Here is a 20,928-nt window from a genome sequence, read left to right on the forward strand (position 1 = left end):
GTGAGATTTTAACCAAAACCAAAAGAGCCTCTTAAAGCTCAGACACAGACAAATAAGAACTACTCACATTAGAAGATTTTTCAGGTGACCCTTTCTTTTGACAATTTTTAATGAATCTCCAGCAATAGGCACACACACGCTGTAACTTAGACAAAGAGGAAAATCGGTTAAAAGGAAAGGGATTAACTTCCTGTATTTTAAAAGACATCACTTGTCGTTTAAGCTCAGGTACTACTTCTAGAGGGTTAAATTTGGATTTTGGCCAGTCATGATTAGGATAAGCAAGCCAATGGGGACCTCTCCACATTAACTCAAAACTACCAAGGTTTTGTGGGCTAATACCTCGAGATAATACATCTGCAGGATTATCCTGCGATGAAAGGTGATTCCACTGATCAGGGGAACTCATTGACTGGATTTGACAAACCCTATTACCTACAAAGGTCTGCAAGAGATTTGGTGGAGTTTTAATCCAGCTCAAACATACACTAGAGTCGGTCCATAGATAACACGCATCAAATTTTAAATTCATTGATATTCTCACCTTATTTACTAAGGTAGCCAATAAATAGGCAGCACAAAGCTCTAATCTGGGTATTGTTAATACCTTTAAGGGTGACACCTTCGACTTTGAGCATAATAATCTCACTTGCATATCCCCACTCTTGGTCACACGACGTAAATATATACATGCTCCATAAGCTTCCAAGGAAGCGTCAGAAAACCCATGAATTTCGACGCTTACTGTATTATAACATAACACATGTCGGGGTATTTTCAAATCATTCAATTTTGGAAGTTGTTGCTTAAAATTACACCACCTAGTATTAAGATCTGAGGGAAGGGACTCATCCCATGACAGTTTGTTTAACCATAACCTCTGAAGGATCACCTTTGCTACAATAACGCATGGAGCCACCAGCCCCAAAGGGTCAAAAATTTGTGCTATGTCTGATAACACAGTTCTCTTTGTTATTCAATCCCTATCATTATTATTAATACGAAACATCAAGTAATCTTCATCACACAACCAGTACAAACCCAAGGTCTTTGTTTTTTCTGATTCACCAAACACTAAAATAGAGGATAATGAGTATTTGTCCCTTAGATGATCTAACACTTCCTTGCTATTAGATGCCCATTTTTGTAACTCAAAACCTCCAGATCTTAACACCTCACTCACTTCATTACACAGGTTAATAGCTCCACCAGCAGACTCAGATCCGGATATCCAGTCATCCATATAGAAATCCTTGTCAATGACCTTGGATGCCTTTGGATATGTGTCACTCGACTCACTTGCCAACTGTTTTAAGCATCGGACTGCCAGGTATGGGGCAGAGGATGTGCCATAAGTTACTGTTTGAAGTTTATACGTTAAAAGATCATGAGATGGATCTGACCTCCATACAATTCTCTGCAAGTCCAACTGACTAGGATGAATCAGTATCTGCCGATACATTTTAATAATGTCAGCACATATAACCACATTATGTTGTCTGAATCTTAAAATGATTTGAAATAACTCATCTTGCAGAGTAGGTCCCACTAACTGGATACTATTTAAAGACTCACCACCCTCAGAAACAGCAGACCCGTCAAACACTACTCTTAATTTAGTAGTTGGACTCTTATCATTGGTCACACAATGGTGTGGAAAATAAAAAGGACTCTTATTTAACTCCTCTGGAGGGACTTCCACCATATGTCCTAGACGCTTGTACTCTTCCATGAATGCTATATATTTTTCACTTAATATTGGATTTTTTGCCAATTTATTTTCCAATGCAAAGAACCTCCTCACAGCCTGGTGTCTCGAATCACCTAAACATTCTGGTGAATCCTTTAGGGGAATATGGACTATGAAACGCCCAGACTCATTTCGACTTGTTGTTTTAGAGAAAATACCCTCACACTGTTGCTCCTCACCTGACAACAATTTTTTGTCAACTTGCACCTCTTCCACCTCCCAGAACTTTTGCAACATGTAATACTAAACCTTTCTAAAAAATGACAACTGAAACTAGATGGTCGTAATACCTTGTTAAGATTTCTCTTGTTACACTCACCACCAATAATCCAGCCCAGCCTTGTTTTTTGTAGGACAGGCAAACCCTCACCCAGACTGATTTGACCTATACACAACAAATTCAAATAAACACTTCCACCAATAAGGATATCAATATCCCCTGAATGATTAAAACTTGGATCAGCTAAATTTATGTGGTTTGGAATAGGCCAATTCCCTGTACTAAAGGAATTTGATGGGTAATTGTCACTTAGAATAGGGATTACCAAACATGAAAGTTCAGTTTTATAATTGGTTTTAAGCCCTTCTAACTGGACCATACACCGATACTTTAATTGGGTTATTGTTTTTCCAACACCCGTTATAGTAGATGACAACTCTATTTTAGGTAAACCCAATCTATCACTACACTTCTGTGATATAAAATGGCTCTGGCTGCCACTATCCAAAAGTGCTCGACACACCTGGTAGCCACCATTTATGTCTTTCACCTGCACTAGAGCCGTTTGTAACAACACTTGCTCTTTGTCATAACACCGTTCACTAGACATATTTATTGTAGTATTCACTAAGGAATTTGCTACACCCTGAGACTCCTGAGTATTTTGTTCAGAATGAGGTTCAGCATTACTTTTTCGAACAAAGTGCAACAATGTGTGATGTTTTAAATTGCATTTTTGACACCGAGAGGACGTACAGTTAGTGTAAGCATGACCCATTTTAAGACAATTAAAACATAAATGTAATTGTTTTACTTTATCTACCCTCTCATTGGTAGATAATTTTAAAAAATTACCACATTTTGATAAAACATGAGCACTGGAACACATAGAACACGAGTTACTAGAAAAAGGGACATTTTGGGCATTAAACACTCTTTTGTGATTGTAATTTCTATCTACACTTACTTTCTCCACCTTATCTTTACACAACTCTAAATTCTCTAAGAAATCCGCCCTTGCTCTTAAGAAATCCATAAACTCTGGAAAAGTTGGCAATACATCACTAGTTTTGGCCTTTTTCTCTTCCCACTCTTGTCTTAAATGTTGTCTTATCTAGTTTCCCCCCCAAAATATAAATAAGAAGGGTATCCCAAAACTCACATGGTTGATTTAAACCCTTTAGACATGTAATATGTTTAGACACACTATCTACCATAGTTCTTAAATTACTAGAACTTTCATTTATCAAACTAGGCAGCTTAAACAACTCTTTTACATGATTTTGAACTAAAATACACCGATTTTCGTACCGCTTGCACAAAGTTTCCCATGCTAGGGTGAAGTTATCTCCACAAAGCTCAATACTCCTAATTACCTGTGCAGCACCCCCCTCCAGAGATGCCCTCAGATAATGGAACTTTTGAATATTTGAAATTCCACTGTTAGAATTAATTATTGAGTCAAACAAATCCCGAAACTCTAACCAATTTTTGTAGTCACCAGAAAATTTTTGTAAATTTATTGCAGGTAATTTAACACCTTGAACACCCTGTATACCCTGATTATGTTGAAGCCTTTGCTGAGAGTCAGCATGAGAACTAGAAGCACTTGACTGAGCCTTATTTGTTTCAAAAAACGTATAATATTCAGTTACTAGCTTTTTTGCCTGAGAATTTAATTTAAAATACACATTTTCGAACTCTTCACGATCATCTTGCTGTTTCTTCTCATCTGACTCATCGACTGACACTTCAATCTGACTCTGCACCTCATCATAATCACTTAATACCGACGAATATCTCTCTAATCTACTTTCAAGCTCAATAATAATTTCCTTTTCTACATTATTAAGTTCAACACCTCTTAAAACTCCCTGCAACCCCTCAAGGTATTTTTTAAAAAGAGTTTGACGAGTCTTAATTGCCCCTCTCTGTTTAATAGGTTGCTTTAATTCCTCTGACATTATTTTAAATTACAAACAACACAAAAAGAAAAGGAAACCACTTTTTTACTCAGTAAAAAGGAAAAACAAATTGGAAAGGACTCACATTTATCTCTTGTAGTAGTTACACAGTACACGTCCCATCATACTATATTGTAGTCAGATATCAGCACACTCCAGACTCCAGGCCACCAATCCAGTAAAACTAATTATCGCTTTTCAACACCAAATCAAAACAGGTAACAGGTACACTTTTTAGCGGCGACTTTAGCCTTACTGCGGCTTTGCTTTTATTACACACGCCACTGTTCTATGACTTGTCTGAACTCGAAAAAATAACACCGGCTTTTTACTCGAGATTTTACGGGTTTTCACTTTTTTACCAGCTCCGTTATCACAAATCGACAGGGCACTTTATTCACTATTCGACACGAAGGACCATGTTTTTAAATTACACTTTTTTGTATCTCTGTTTTGAAATAAAACAACCAAATTTCTTTAAAATTACGGTGTGATTTATTCCGGTTGCACTCTCAACACACATATACAGAAACCTAACCTATCTTCTTCCTCCCGCTTCGTCGCGTCGTGCCTGTACGTACGCATGCAAAAAAACCCTGGCTTACGTAATTCGATGTTGCCGCTGTGACATATTTTTATTGGTATTTAAACATTTAAACAAGGGTTGACCATGGGATACTCTTGCAGAAGCTTAGGGCTTTAGGTATTGTGGGGCCTCTTCTTCAGTGGATCTCGGGATTCATCAGAGGTAGAATCCAGATTGTTAATCTTGGAGGTACATGTTCCTCTGAAATTTTGGTGCCATCTGGGGTGCCACAGGGCTCTCACTCAGGCCCTGTTTTGTTTTGCCTCTTTTTGATTGATTTAGTTTGGAAACTTGAAAATTGTCGTGTGCTAATGTTTGCTGATGATGTGAAGCTATTTAGGCCTATCACATCCCTTTCTGCTGCTTTTATATGTGGTTACAGGAGACAGGAGTATTACTATCAGTGGGTCAGGGATAACCTGAACTTACCCAAATTAGAGTCACAAAGAACATTACTTGACTTATGTTTTATGCATAAGGTTTTAAATGCTACTATAGATTGTCCCGAGTTATTGTCTCTTTTTAAACTTAGGGTGCCTTCCAGATTAAATAGGCAATCAGAAATATTTTCAGTCCCATGTCAGGACAGATAAGCTTTTTTGACTCTAGGATTACATCTTTTAAGGGGCAGTTAAAGAATATTATTTCAGAGGGGCTTTAATTAATTAACTCATCTACACCTTTCATTGATTTATAGGTAGTTTTGTATCTGAATATATATGTTTGTATGGGTATGCTATGTAACACTTTTGTAAATGGATTCCCTAAATAAATAAATAAATATTTATTACAAAAGAAAACAACTAACTATTCAATCATGACTCACTTCTATCATCAACAGACAACAATTAATGTTTGAATTCCTTAACATCATTTTTACTATACAGAAAAAAGCATTAAGGTATCTGTGTGGTGTTGGTCTGAGAGTCTCTTCTGAACCCCTTTTTGCAGGTAAACAAATTTTGACAGTTTTCTCACTCTTTATATTGGAAACTGCAACACTCATACATAAGTCCGTTAGTCGACCATCCTGCACTAGTCCTAATACTCGTCAAGTAAACAACTTATCTCTTCCAATCCCCGCCTCCTCACTTACAAGAAACTGTCTTATATTTATTATTTATTTATTTTTTTTTTTATAATTTGAGCTTATTTAATCAAAAATTGTTAGAAAATTAAATACATATATAGTTTATAAAAAAAAAAGTTTTCCTATGAAAAATACAATACAATTATATATATGTATTTCTTACAGGCTTATAGATAGGCTTACAGGCACTATTTAAAATACTTTTATGTCTTTTTTTACCTTATAGTATGGACTTAATCTAATTTCATTTGGCAACATATTATAGAGCTTAAGGTCCTTCATAGTATGTGTTTCTGACAAAGGGTATGTTTAGGATTTTGTAAGATTACAAGATTTTGTGCAGCCATTCTGGTATTTAGCTCATGATCAATTGATTTTTTATAAAATGATGATTTAAGCATTAACCTTATAGTTGCTTTAATATGAAGTTGGTCAAGTGAAAGCTGGTCGCTTTCCTTCAAGACAAGTTCTGTAGGGTATCTTCTGTTTTTAAAAATCATAATTTTAATTATCCATTTCTGTGTTATTTTTAATTTAGATAAAACAATGCTACCTGCACTTCCCCAGACAACCAAACCATAGCTTAAAATTGATTCAATTAAGGCAAGATAAAGTGGTTTTAATATTTGCAATGATAAAATATTTTTTAATTCATAAAATTTAATTTAAGCTCTCTTACTTTATCTGTTACATATTTAATTTGTGTTTTCCAAGAAAATGTTACATAAGAGGCCAAAGCTTCAATTTGCTTGGTGTATTTTAAGTGTCGGTATATTTGGTATGCTCTGATTTAAGAAAGAAAATGTAAGAAATTTAGTTTTGTCAATATTTAGTGTAAGCAAGATGTAGTCCAACCATTCTTTTATTTTTTGTATTGCAATCTCAGCACATCAAGTTGCTTCTTTCCAGTTCTTCCAACTGACTATTATTGCCGTATCATCAGCAAAGCAGTAAACTTCAGCTTCATTCACCACTGACATTATACCGTTTATATACACATTAAATAGTAGTGTAGAGAGGACGGTTCCTTGTGGCACACCGATGTATTATTTTATTTTATTAGACATAATAAAGCCTTGTTTATAACATTTTTTTGTTGAGAACAATAAGGTATATTTGTAAAAACTATGTTGTTCTACAGTATTATATATATTTACTTAAATTAACTGACTTTGTAGCCTGCAAGAAGACCCACCGACAGGAGTGAGTGGAGCCCCAACAGACAACAACATAATGATATGGAATGCTGTGATCTTTGGCCCTCACGACACCCCCTTTGAAGACGGAACGTTTAAATTAACCATCGAGTTTACAGAGGAATACCCGAATAAACCGCCAACGGTGAGATTCGTCAGTCACATGTTCCACCCCAATGTTTATGCCGATGGGGGCATTTGCTTAGATATATTACAGAATCGGTGGAGCCCCACCTACGATGTTTCCGCTATATTAACTTCTATTCAAGTAAGTTATTATTAAGCTGTAAATAAAGTCAAGATAATCTCTATTTTATCTTAAATATTGCTGAGAAGAAGGTTCTTAAAATATAATTTCAATGAATATGCCTTAATGGCATCTTGAAAGAATATGCTAATAACCTAGATGTTATTTTGATATTTGGTGGGTTTAATTAATTTTTAGTAACTATTAATATGAATTTTTTGAAATTTCTTGCTGCCTATTTTTAAAGCAATTGTTTTTTTTGATAATTGGTATAATATCTTTTAAATATAAGTTTCTCCTCACTAAAATGCTTGATGGAAAAAAAAAAACTATTTTTTTATCCATCAAGCATTTTAGGAAAACTAGATTATTCTAGAAAATTTTTATTGTGATGCTAACAAATCCATAAAAATTGATAATTGGTCATCAATTATACCTCCCAAAAAATATTTTTTCATGCTGACATAACTTAAAATGCCTGAACAACTTAAAGAATTACTCGAGAAGCCTGCAAACTTGAAATAATTGGCATTACAGGGCATTGTCTAATGCCCATACATTCAAGTTTCAAATTTTCAATTATGTTTTTCTTCTCCCATTTCTTTCTAAGTATGCACCTGTTTTCTCTCTTAATTTCTTTCTCACTTAAATGAATGAGGCATATGGATTAATTGGAGGGACATTGGACTCTGAACACCTGAATATGTACTGATATATGTTTGAAATCTATGGGGAGACTACAAGTTTCTCGTCTATCTCAGAGACTCTGTTTTTTTTTTCAAATAAAGCACTTTTATTTGGATTTTATTGAAGAGGTGGTACTATGCGTTCTACACTGACGAAAGCACTTAATTTTATATTGCAATACAATGATTCAAACTGTAGATCTGTACTACAATCAGCTGAGAAAAGAAAAAATACATGGTCATATAAAGTTGTTCCAATTATATGGGAAAAAAACATCATACTTTTTTTGGATTAAGGCCAATACAAGCACATCATGCAATGAAATTGTAGACGTTACTTTCCTTTGATGATGTATAGACGAGGGTTGTTTGATAAACACTCAAACTATAAAAGTAAAATTATTTGGAAAAGGTATGATTTATTTCTCAATACAATCTCCTGCTCTCTTCTCACCCATCTGAAAACTACATTTTCTGGAGGTCTGCAAACTAGGTCCCCTCATTCGACTGAACTTTCTGCTCGGCGAGTGACTTAAATTTGGAAACTGAAAAGAAAGTTGCACTGGGCCAAATCTGGAGAATAGGGTGGATGGGGCAACAGTGCGTATCCTAATTTGCTCGTGGCAACGGCCTAGGTGTGAGCAGATGCTTTGAACCGTTTTTTCTGCAATTCGTGGTCAAATCGACCCAACAATTCGGCATAGTAGAGCCCTGTGATCGTTTTGCCCTTTTTCAGGCAGTCTTATGTAGATCACACCTTGTGAATGCTCAAAAAACGGTACTCACTGGAACTTTTTCGGCGGATTTTCTCTTTTTAGGATCAGTTGAAGCTTTAGAGTTTTTTCCTGATGTAAGTTGTATGAAATGTTATTAAATATTGAGAAATATAGGGCTTACATCTTACCTGTTTTGAGACCATGTCCTATTTGAATTTTAACACCTTATCAAGCGCAAGGCAGTTCTTCAATGTTTGATTTGCATTTCAAATTCTGGATAATATTGTTAGAAGCCCAAAATTCTTTACAAGTATCCTCTTATATACAACCCAAATAAATAAATAAACGCTTATTTAGCACTATACTTAATGTAATTATAAATTAATAGTTAGTTCCTTAAATTCACCATAAGATATTTATAAAGACTCTTTAGTGAATCTGCATTTTTTACCCATTCGGGCAAGGAATTATAAGATTGAATTCCACTGTAAACCAACGATTTTTGTAAAGCTGTCGTCCTTACCCTGGGAATGTTAAATTGATTATTTGACCTCAAATTATGATCATGAAAGTTCTCTCTAGTTATTAGATATGACTTTAAATAGGCTGGTTGTAAGTTGTTCACAATTTTAAAAATTTAAATATAATTTGCCTTTTCAATGCATTGCTTAACATTTAGCAAAAAACACAAAAAAAATTTTCTTCTATAAAAAACAGCAAATTTGATACATATTAAACAGTAAGAGAATTGTTTTGAATATTCATAAGAACAATTTTATATTTCCTCCTAAATTTATTTGCACGAAGGTCAACAAATTCTGCAGGTATTTTATTGTAGCACTGAACAGCATTGTAAGAAAACGATCGCTGAAACATAGCACTCCTATTGACCGGCATGGTTAACTTATTTCTAGCTCTAATATTTACCGCGTGTACATTTGCTCTAAACAACAACTAAATAAAAACAAGCTGCTAATGATTTTTATCAAAAAAGTGGAAAAGTGAAGAATTCTACGATTGTCCATTTTAAGCCAGTTAATTGTTTTAAAATATTGCGAAATATGATCATACTTATGTAAGCCATAAACCAATCTGATACAGGCATTTTGAATTTTTTGTATGCGCATTTTACAATTATTATCTAAGCAAAAACCATAAACATAATCACAGTAGTTAAAATAAGAGAGCACCATGGCCTCACATAGGCTGCGTTTAAGACTTAGATTAATAATATCTCTATTACTATATAAGAGTTTTAGAGCTGCAAACGATTTTTGAACAATTTTTTTAACATGCTCCCTGAATCTCAACTTACTGTCCATCACAATGCCCAAATTTTTGGCAGTTTCAACAACCGAAAGCTTAGAGCCCTCCACATGAACATTTATTACACTTTTAATATTTGTAATTTTATTTGTATTTCCAAAAACCATAAAACAAGACTTTGAGGAATTTAATTTTAAATTATGTTTTTTAGATAATTGATTTATTATATTTAAGTCATTGTTTATACCAGTCTCCGCTTCTTTAAGATTATCAGGTTTGAAACAGTGGCGGCTGCTCATTAGGTTTGCAGGTTTGCGCAACCCCCAAAAAAAAAAGACTAAAAAAAACGAAACATATTTTTATTTATATTATAGCATCTTTTGTAAATTGCAATCAAGTATTAATTTAAAACTTTACCAAAACACCCTTAAAAAAAGAATCATTTCCTATACTACATCGCGTCGCATCGAGATCGCTGACGGACGGTCGGCGGTGTGCACACAAGCTGCAAACCACTCGATTATATATACATTGTATTACGGCGTATTGTAAGTTGCCTACGTCGGAGGAGGCGGCTATAATGTTTCTCATAAGGTGCGTGTGGTTGCAAGAATAGTGCAAACCTTGTTTATTTTACCGACAAATTTAATAAAATCCGATCATTGATTCAGTTTATGGCGCGGTACGTTGTTGTGTTTTTATGTGTTGAATTAATTTACTGTTTTGTAAACATAATTTATATAAATAAATTTTAATTTAAAGCTTTAGTGGTAAAAATGAATTCGGTGCAAAGTTTAATTGCAGACCCGTTCTGTAGCCGATCATTAAATGATAAGGCTGAGATAAAAAGACTTGGCAGGCCTACTCCGCCTTTAAAAATAGAACAATCTGTGTCTAGCAAAAAAAGGACTTTTATGAGAACATTTAATCCTGACTTGTACAATAAACATACGTGGCTTTGTGGGTGTCCAATAAAAAATGCTTTGTTTTGTTTTCCTTGTTTATTGTTTGGAGGCGAAGTTTCTTGGACAAAAGTAGGTTTTACTGATCTTAATCACTCAGGAGACCGCATTAAAAAACATTCATTATCGGCAACACATATGAAGAATGTCGTACAATATTCACTTTTTGGAAGTGTCAATGTAGCAGCCCAATTAAGTGGTGCATATCGTCGAAATATTGACCTGCATAACGAACAGGTAAAACAAAATCGATATATTTTAAACATTATTATTAATTGTGTACGTTTTTGTGGAGCTTTCGAACTCGCGTTAAGAGGACATGATGAGTCTATGTCATCTTCTAATCCTGGGGTTTTCCGAGGCTTGATTGATTTTAGTGCTGAATTAGACGGTGCTCTAAAACAACATTTACAAAAAGCATCAGTATTTAAAGGTACATCGAAGACAATCCAAAATGAGATTTTGCAAACAATGTTTAATGTATGTCAAGAAGAGATTTGTAAGGAAATAAAACAAGCAGATTTTTTGTCCATAATAGCCGATGAAACTAGTGACGTATCAAATATATTTCAAATGGCAATTGTCTTTCGGTACATCGTAAACGGTAAGCCAGTTGAACGTTTTTGGGATTTTTTGGTGCCTTGTGATCATGACGCCAAAACTTTATCTTCGGTTATTCTGGCAGAGCTTGACAAACATGTTAAAGATAACAAAACCAAACTCATTGCACAAACATACGATGGTGCATCAGTTATGAGCGGGTCGTCTAACGGGGTGCAAGCAATAATTAAAAAATCTTATGAACATGCTGCGTACATGCATTGCTATGCACATCAACTTAATTTAATAATGTTAAATGCTGCTTCTGCAAACAAAAACGTTCGAATTTTCTTTGCCAATTTACAAGGAATTTGTGCATTTTTTTCCAATAGTCCTCAGAGATCGTTAGTACTGGACCAGATTGTGAAAAAACGCTTACCACGCTCAGCCCCGACCAGGTGGAATTTTAATTCTAGAGTTGTTTGTACTGTATTTGAATACAAAGATGGCATTTTAGAGACAATGAAACAAATTTTAAATGAAAGCAGAAATATTAGCACCACAAACCAGGCATCAGGGTATGTGAAAATTCTTCAAAGTAGAAATTTTGTTTTTTGGCTCAATCTATTTTATAAGATAATGCCTCATGTGGATATTTTATTTAGTAAATTTCAATCGAGGCAAATTGACGCTGCTCTTGCAAATACCTACATATTATCTTTTGAAAATAAATTAATGGAAATTAGAAATAATATCACGGACGCTATTGAGCCATCTCTATCGGAGCCATCCACGTCCAAACGACGGAGGCTGGATGACTCTACAGAATTTTGTCGAGAAGCAAAAGAAGTATGTGACATTATTATTTGTCAAGGAAAGGAGCGATTTAGTTTTACCGGACACTTGGTCGCCGCTAGTCTTTTTTTTTCGGAGCAGTATAACCAATATAGTATTAATTTTCCTGAAATAAAATTTAAAGAAACAATAAAGTGTTACCCATTTTTTATAGAACAAAAGCTCCGAACAGAACTAAGAGTTATTTATGAAACACAGGAATTTAGATCAATCTCGGGACTACTTGTGCTGTTTGACTATATTTCTCAGAATGGTGAGCTTAGTGAAACATTTAGTGAAACTATTAAGCTTTTAAAAATTTTAATTACCATTCCAATGGCTTCAGCTGAAGCAGAACGGTGTTTTTCTACTCTCAAAAGGATAAAAACATTTCTACGAAACACCATGAGCCAAGAAAGACTTTCTGCTTTGGCAATGCTTTCCAAAGAAAGGGATCTTATCGAAAGCATTCCTGATTTCAATCAAAGAGTAATTGATAAATTTGCCGAGTCTAAAGAACGTCGGATGGATTTTCTTTGTAAATAATTTATAATTACGACATACGCTTTTTATCTATTTTTAGGGTATTATGTCATTAAAGTTTTTTTTCTTTCGTTTGTGTTTTTTTAATTTAATTATTGCACCATATCAAAAGTTCCAGTTTTTTTGCTTATTTTGGCCGTTTAAAAGTGGGTATGACACCGAAAAAAGCCTCCGCCAAGGCGCTAGCGATAATCTTTTTAGTCTTTCATTCGCGATCACCGACGGGCCCCTACAGTTGCAACCCCCAGATTTGTAAAGCACGAGCCGCCACTGGTTTGAAAGTTGTATATATCTGCGTATCAACAGCAAACGCTTGCACCTTACAAACTTTTAAGGACTTAAGAATGTCTGCTGTATATACAAGGAAAAGCAGAGGTCCCAGGACAGAACCCTGGGGCATTGTGAATATTGTCTGAAATCTATTATTCAAATAAGACTCAATTAACTGTATAGACTGCATTGAAAAGCCATAATATTTAAGCTTAGCTAGTAAAAGGGCATGATTTATTGTATCGAACGCCTTAGAGAAATCTAAAAGTACCAGAACAGCAATCTGTTGCTTATCAATAGCGTCCATTATATCATCCAGTACGTTTAGTAGAGCTACAGAGGTACCAAAGTTCTCCCTAAAGCCACATTGCGTAGCCGGAATAATGTCATTATCAATAAAATAACAAACCATCTGATGGTAAAGTACCTTTTCAAATATTTCTGAAAGTACTGGAAGTATACTTATAACGCGCAAGTCGCTATAATTTTCTGGGCTAGCAACTTTTGATAAGGGTTTACCAATCGAAATTTTCCATTGATCGGGGAAATAGTGAGCTTATATACAACAATTTATTATGTGGCGTATGTACTTATCAATAAAGGGGCTACAATACCTTAACATTTTTGGTGAAATCTGATCCACACCAGTCGCATTAGACTTCATACTATTTAAAATTCTACTTACATCTTTAACAGTTGCAAGATTAAGTGTGAAATGCAGGCCATTATCGAATACACCAATATTGATAACACTGAATTTGTTCATCACAATTCGCAGAATTTTGAAGAAATTCAGAAAAAAAGATGTCAATTTGATTTGGATCAGACAGGTGTTCCGGAATATTGGTATTATTTTTATCTCTACAAATGTTAAACGTTTTTAATGCAAACAAAGCTGACGTTTATTTATTTCGTTACACAACAGATTTAGGTGCTTCTTTTTTTCTCTTCTAATTGTAGCCAGAGTATGATTTCTATGAAAGAAGTACATCAGATGTTAGCCAAGGAGCTTTAGGTTTAGTAATTCTTACTTTTATAAAAGGAGCATGTTTATTAAAAAGTGTTTGAATTAAATTATTAAAAATTACTAGCTTACTATCGATATTATTTTGATATAAAATGCTATCCCATGGTAGTAAATATAAATCCTGCAAAAGAATTTGTTTATTCAAATTTTTAAAGTACTCAATTGGTTTAGGAACTATGGGTACCCTGTTTAAATTTAGCTCACAGAAAACCAAGTTGTGATCTGAGATGTTGTCTGCGCAAATGACCCCTTTATTATGTATCAGAGACACATTAGACACAAATACTGCATCAAGAAGAGTGCTGCAAGTAGCCGAGACTCTGGTTGGGTCTTCAATTATTTGAGTGAGATTATAATTTTCAAATAATGATGTAAGGGGATTACTTAAATTTAAAAGATTATTATTAAAGTCTCCTAAACAGAAAACTTCGTCAACACACGGGTATATAAAAGAAAATATATTATCAAAATCAGAACTTAGGCTATTAAAGTTAAGAGTAGGGGGATTATAAAAACCACCAAAAGCATAATTTTTATTTTTAATTTTTATTTTTAAGAAAAGAAGTTCCAATTGAGCATTAATATTAAAGTCAAATGAAACAATATATTTATACTTTATACTTGTCTCTTACATAAGCCGCCACGCCCCCGCCTCTACCCTGACGATTCTTCTTAAAAAATTGGTATCCCGGAATTTGAAACAACAATGAGTCATCGGTATTGGAGAGCCATGTTTCAGATAAAAAGATAATGTCTACATTTTGATATTGTACTAGGAATCTAAATTCATTGAACCTTGTATGCAATGATCTTACGTTTAAATGTGCAATTCTCATTTACCTATAAAATATATAACACCCCACTATAACAGACACTATAGTACACCTTTTTATACCAAAAAGATAAAAATTAATAAAAAAATAAAAAATTAATATATAAAAATAATATACAAATAAAAATTATTTAACATAAAAAAAGTAAATGGTTAGAGGTTAAGAACCACAGATGAATGATGAATGAGTCGCTCTCATTCCCATTTCTAATACCTAAGACAAGTTTTTACCAAAGAAACAATTATAAAAACAAAACGAAAAGAAGTACAAATTCTACCATTTTATCGTTATAAACAAAAAGCGTACATACGCATGAAATTATAAATAATATATGTAGCCATATACTTATATAAAAGTACAGTAAACCAAATGACCAATTTTAATTTTTAAATGTACCTGTTAATCACGTCAATTTTTAATTGAATGAATATCCATCTCTGAGTTAATTGACTGTACCATTTTCCGCTCTAACCTTAACATTACCATTCAAAATCCATGTATTTTTATGTGAAAATGAACTAGAAGCACTTTTGAATAGCACTAACCGAGATTTAGTTAGGTCCTCCTTAATTTGCACACCAGTATTTTTTAGATATTTTCGATTTTTAAGCACAGCCATACGAGCGGCCTCGGACGAGAATCGCACCATAACTGCCGGCGGTGAGTCGCTAGGAATGGGCTTGGAAAATTTAAAAAAATATATATATATTTTCCCAAAAATAAATACAACATAAGTTTATAAAAACAATGACGTTTATTTCAAGTTGTTAGGGTATTTGCAAAGTTATAAGGCTGCTAGTCTGGGGTTTTTTATACCTCCCGAGATTCCGTCCCAATTACGCGCTACGTGTCATAGACGCCGACGCGACGGTGTATTACAGAGCGCTCGCTAGCCAGCCAGCCACAGCCTAGTGCCCAGGCGTTATTTTGACAGGGTGGTTTTGTTTGTTGACATTTTGACTTTTAACTTTTATTATTGACGTATTTTGCTTGTTGACTAATTACAATGGAGCAGGGATTTGTTCGTGGTCAATCAGACAACTTACCCATTATATAAACGTAAATATTTTAAAACTATAAATTCTATTCAAAAATAATTAAAAATAAACTTTTACTTTGACACCCTGTTTTTTGAAAACTAAGCATTTTTCTTAAACAAGGAAAATGAGTGGACCTGTAATCACGCACCTGAAACGAGCTGCTTGCCACCAAATCTGCAAAAATGTCAACTGGCAATTATTTTCCCTACGAAATTTAATTCAAAACACTGAACATCCCACTTTGATGTAATATCCAAAAAGTATAGATTTAACCAAAAATTTTACTTAAAAAAAAACCAAGAATCTCTTAAAATACACTCAAAAACAAGTACGCGTGTCACCATAAGGAGAGAAAAATTCGGCTCACTTCGTTAACATTGTAAATATAGGCTAATACCGGTCCAACCATTTTCCTTGTCTAAGGCGTTTTTCGACATAGAACATGTACAGGGTGGCCAAATAAGCGAGGTAAGCGGCTCTATCTCAGGACCTGTACATCTGGCAACAATGGATTTTTTTTTATTATTATAAAAGTGGCCATGAGAAAATTCTGGAAATTATCTTTAAGTTCCGTATTTTACCGCAAGAGGGCGCAACTAAAAATTAAATAAGAGAAACCTCTTTTTCTCCGAAAACTTAAATATTAACTTATACTTTTGATATTATTTTTAGTAAGCCTAGATAATTTGCTATCATTTTGGTTTATAAATTGTTGACGTACGAACGAAAGTAGGGGTGGGGGAAGCTATTGAAAGTGGAATCATTAAGATCGCTGTAAATTCGAAACCACTCATTTCATTTTAGCAATTCAAAATTTATTTGCTAGATAAATGTAGCTGCTTTAAAAGTCTGATATCATCACTACTCTATAGTTTCTAATAAAAGCGCCAGAGGGCGCAATTTGTAATAATTCCAGTTTTTTTAATTTTGCTCTAAAAATTCAAATTGAATGGTATATTTTTGACATCCTATTTAAAAAGTAAATAAAATTTGCAAAAGTACTGTGAAAACCGCACGATGATATCTTTGCTCGTTTTAAAGTTATAGCGAATTAAAGTTTCTTACGCACCGAGCCTAAACTTACGTACCGCCATCTAGTGTCCCGCCTAAAATTCTCTAATTAGTATTACCACAACTAGGATACCATGATGTTGTCATAATTAATAAATTATTAAAGTATTAATTGATTGATAAATTATAAATTAATAATACCTATGTATCACAGAATTTTTATGTGACTTTCTTAAGGCGAATAATTTTATTAACGAATTTCTTTTTATATTTAAATTATGGTCCTGAAAAGGACCGATTTTAAACCCAAACATATTTGGTATTTAATGCCTCGATAGGTGTTCAAACTGCTTTCCATCACATACCAAACAAGCTTCCAATCTTCTTTGGGTGGATAAAACTGCTGTTTTGATTTCAGCAGCTGATATTTCATTTATTGCACCACGGATTCTGTTTTCCATATCCTGTCTTGTTGTAGGTGGAGTTTGGTACACAATATCTTTTAAACGACCCTATAAGTAAAAGTCTAGGCATGTTAAATCGGGTGACCTGGCCGGCCAAGGATATAGACTCCCCCTTCCGATCCAGCGCCCTTGAAAGTAATTATTTATATGATGCCGCACCAAACGGAAAAAATGTGCTGGGCACCCGTCCAATTGGAAATGCATGGTCCGTCTTACTTCCAATGTCAAATCTTCCATTAAAATAGGCAAAGAATTTGTTAAAAAATGCAAAAAAAACATTACCGGTTAATGTGCCATCAAAAAAATAAGGACCAATAATTTTCATTCCGATAATGCCACACCACACGTTTACACTCCAGCGGCCTTGGTGCTGGACTTCTCGCATCCAACGAGGATTTTCAACCGACCAATAATGCATATTATGCCTGTTGACTTTTCCATCGCTACAAAAAGTGGCTTCATCGGTCCACAGAATCTGTGACAAAAATCCCTGTTTTCGCGAATCATTGCTAGTATCAATTGGCAAAAATCAATTCGGCGCTCAAAATCATGTTCGTTTAGAGCTTGGTGTAGGATTATATGGAAAGGGTGTAGCCTTAAAATAAAAAGAAATGCCTATATTCGAGAAGAAAATTATAATAAAAAGATGTATTACCTGTGGTCTTTAAGTATATTTTGAACAGTAGTTCGAGCTATTCCCAAATCTAAAGATAACGCACGAGTTCCAATATGCCTATTAAACTCTACGTAGGCCAACACATTAATAATGTTTTCTTCAGTTCTTCCAGTAGAGCGACGCCTTCTAAATTTGGGCCGACAAAAACTCCCAGTATCGCGTAGTCGCTGTACCAACCGTGGAAAAATTCTTCTGCCATAATGGCGGCGATCTGGATACCGAAGGGCATACTGTCTTTCAGCTATTGCTGCATTTTGAAAGCACTCAAAGAAAACCGCAATCAAATCCACAGCTTCATTATTTGTCAAAGGCATTTTACAAAAAATCGAGCAAAGAAAATTGAAAACAGATTTAAACTGGCCGTCTAATAAATATTTGACGTTTGCATACAATCCTTTTTAAAAGTTTCTTTTGTTTTTGCCGCCTACTATACGTTAACTAGACATTCTAAGGCCGAGCGCTAGATGGCGATACATAAGTTTGGACTCGGTGCGTAAAAGACTTTAATTCGCTATAACTTTAAAACAAGCAAAGATGATATCATCGTGCGGTTTTCACAGTATTTTTGCAAATGTTATCTACTTTTTAAATATGATGTCAAAAATATACCATTCAATTTGAATTTTTGGAGCAAAATGAAAGAAACTGGAATTATTACAAATTGCGCCCTCTGGCGGTTGTATTAGGAACTACAAGGTAGTGATGAGATCAGACTTTTAAAGCAGCTACATTTATCTTGCAAATAAATTTTGAATTGCTCAAATCGAATAAGTGGTTTAGAATTTACACCGATTTGAATGATTCCACTGTCAATAGCTTCCCCCACCCCTACTATTGTTCGTAAGTCAATAATTCATGTATATACCAAAATTATAGCAAATTATCTAGGCTTACTAAAAATAATATCAAAAGTATAAGTTAATATTTAAGTTTTCGGAGAAAAAAACGTTTCTTTTATTTAATTTTTAGTTGCGCCCTCTTGCGGTGAAATACGGAACTTAAAGATAATTTCCAGAATTTTCTCATGGCCACTTTTATAATAATAAAAAAAATTCCATAGTTGCCAGATGTACAGGTCCTGAGATACAGCCGCTTACCTCGCTTATTTGGCCACCCTGTACATATGAACTTATTACAATACAATACAATATTTATAGCAGGTATGTGGAGCAGACATTTTGAAAAACACAAACAACAGCAAAAACATGCATAATAATATTAACAAAGCAGCGTGCGCGGTCGACATGCTAGCGTCGATCGTCGCGTCCACTTGGGCGCCTGTGACGTATCATCCGGGCCGCGCTGGTACAAGGAAAAAATTAAATTATTTGGGAAATTAAACATGGCGTATTTATTCGAACTTTGAAAATTAATTGTGAAGTAACTATACATGCTAGAGAACTGAAATAAATTGCTAAATTTAAGTTGGAGCCTGCTCTTTTTTGCTAAAAAATAATTGAATTGTCGTTTCCAAGCTCATTTACGCACTTGTTTTGCGTCTTGAGGACAACGTCTACTTCCATGTCCTTTTTGTAACGATGGTAGTATCTGTTGATCTGCCAAGATAGCTTCTTCATCCGTAGATATGTCCGTGTACTGGCATGGATTCTTATTTCGTAAATAATTATGCAATACGCATGTAGCCATTACCACAGTTTCTATATTTTCGACAGATATTCCTATTTCGATATGATATATACGAAATCGATTTGCAAGGATTCCAAACACATTCTCAATAATTTGTCTAGCTCTACTTAAACGTTTGTTAAAGTATGAACGGTCAGTGTTCAGTTCTTTTTCCCTATAAGGTTTAAAAAAATCTTTTCTAAGCGCAAAAGCTTCATCTCCTATGACTACATAAGGTAAATTATTACGTTGATTAATTGCAGGCAATTGCAAAGCACCCTTTACTAATGCCTTGTAAAAAGATGTGTTATTTATCACCCCTCCGTCAGACACTCGTCCATTTGTACCGACATCAAACAATATTAATTCATAATTACTATTTGCAATTGCCATTAATACAACACTGTGAAACTGTTTATAAGTTGTAGTAGTATGCTCCGCTGCCTGGAGGTGGTCTTATTCTTATATGTTTGCCGTCAACGGTACCGAGGCAATTTGGAAACAACAACCAAATGAACCAGACCAACAACAGACAGTGCTAAAATTAGTTGCGGAAAAATTGCAAAACCAAAAAAAAAATCGAATTATGCAACCTACGTCGGTCGAGAGCTGGACGCATTGCCGCCAATGATGGCAACATATTGCCAAAAAATAATAAATGACGCCTTATTCAATGCAAAGTGCGGACAACTAACAGCACACTCAAAAATTGTAACTGACCCGCAAACAAGTAGTACTTCAGTTCAATACCTATAGCCATATCCACAACAGTTTAATACAATGACAACAGATTATGACAATCAACCATCAACTTGCCAACCTCCCACAACACGTGGTTATTACAATAGTTTTGTACCATAAGTTTTTTTTTGTAAATTATGTACTTATTACTATTGTAAAATAAAAATTATTACAACGTAGCTTACCTTACAATATCTATGTTTAAGAACCACAATTATTATTAAGAATCATTCTCCCCAGACATTGAGCAGAGATATGGGCTGTGAATTTTAAGTCTTCATAGTTTCTCCCTGTCGCTAAGTACCTCAAAGTAGTACTTAATCGCTCATGAGGATTTATTGCTAACCTCATCAAAGTATCTTCCTTTTGAATTAATGGGGTTACAAGTTCTAGGAATTCCGTATAGGAATTTTCATCCATACGAAGATAGTTTCTGTAATCATCAGGTTCCAGTCGTAATTCATTTATGAGATAAGTGTGGGAAGTAACGTGTCGATTTATTAACCACTGTTTTGCCCATTTTGAAAGCTTGCGTTTTTTCTTTGTATGTTCTTTAGGTAACAAAGCAATTGCCAACCCTATTAACGTAAGATCGTTGTCCGAAATCATGTCTAGTTCCTGCTAAGAACGTTTTTAAAAC

General features: G+C 34.4%; 1 protein-coding gene across 1 annotated transcript in view; it reads left to right on the forward strand.

The window, feature by feature from the left end:
* The window catches only part of LOC126746880 (ubiquitin-conjugating enzyme E2-17 kDa), a 42,040-nt gene that overhangs the window by 12,942 nt on the left and 8,170 nt on the right, over positions 1 to 20,928 (forward strand). The window contains exon 2 of the mRNA XM_050455285.1: positions 6,789 to 7,074. Coding sequence (XP_050311242.1) covers positions 6,789 to 7,074 — 286 coding nt within the window. The remainder of the gene's footprint in view (positions 1 to 6,788; positions 7,075 to 20,928) is intronic.

The sequence above is a fragment of the Anthonomus grandis genome, chromosome 18 (genome assembly GCF_022605725.1).
Source record: "Anthonomus grandis grandis chromosome 18, icAntGran1.3, whole genome shotgun sequence".
Taxonomy (NCBI): domain Eukaryota; kingdom Metazoa; phylum Arthropoda; class Insecta; order Coleoptera; family Curculionidae; genus Anthonomus; species Anthonomus grandis.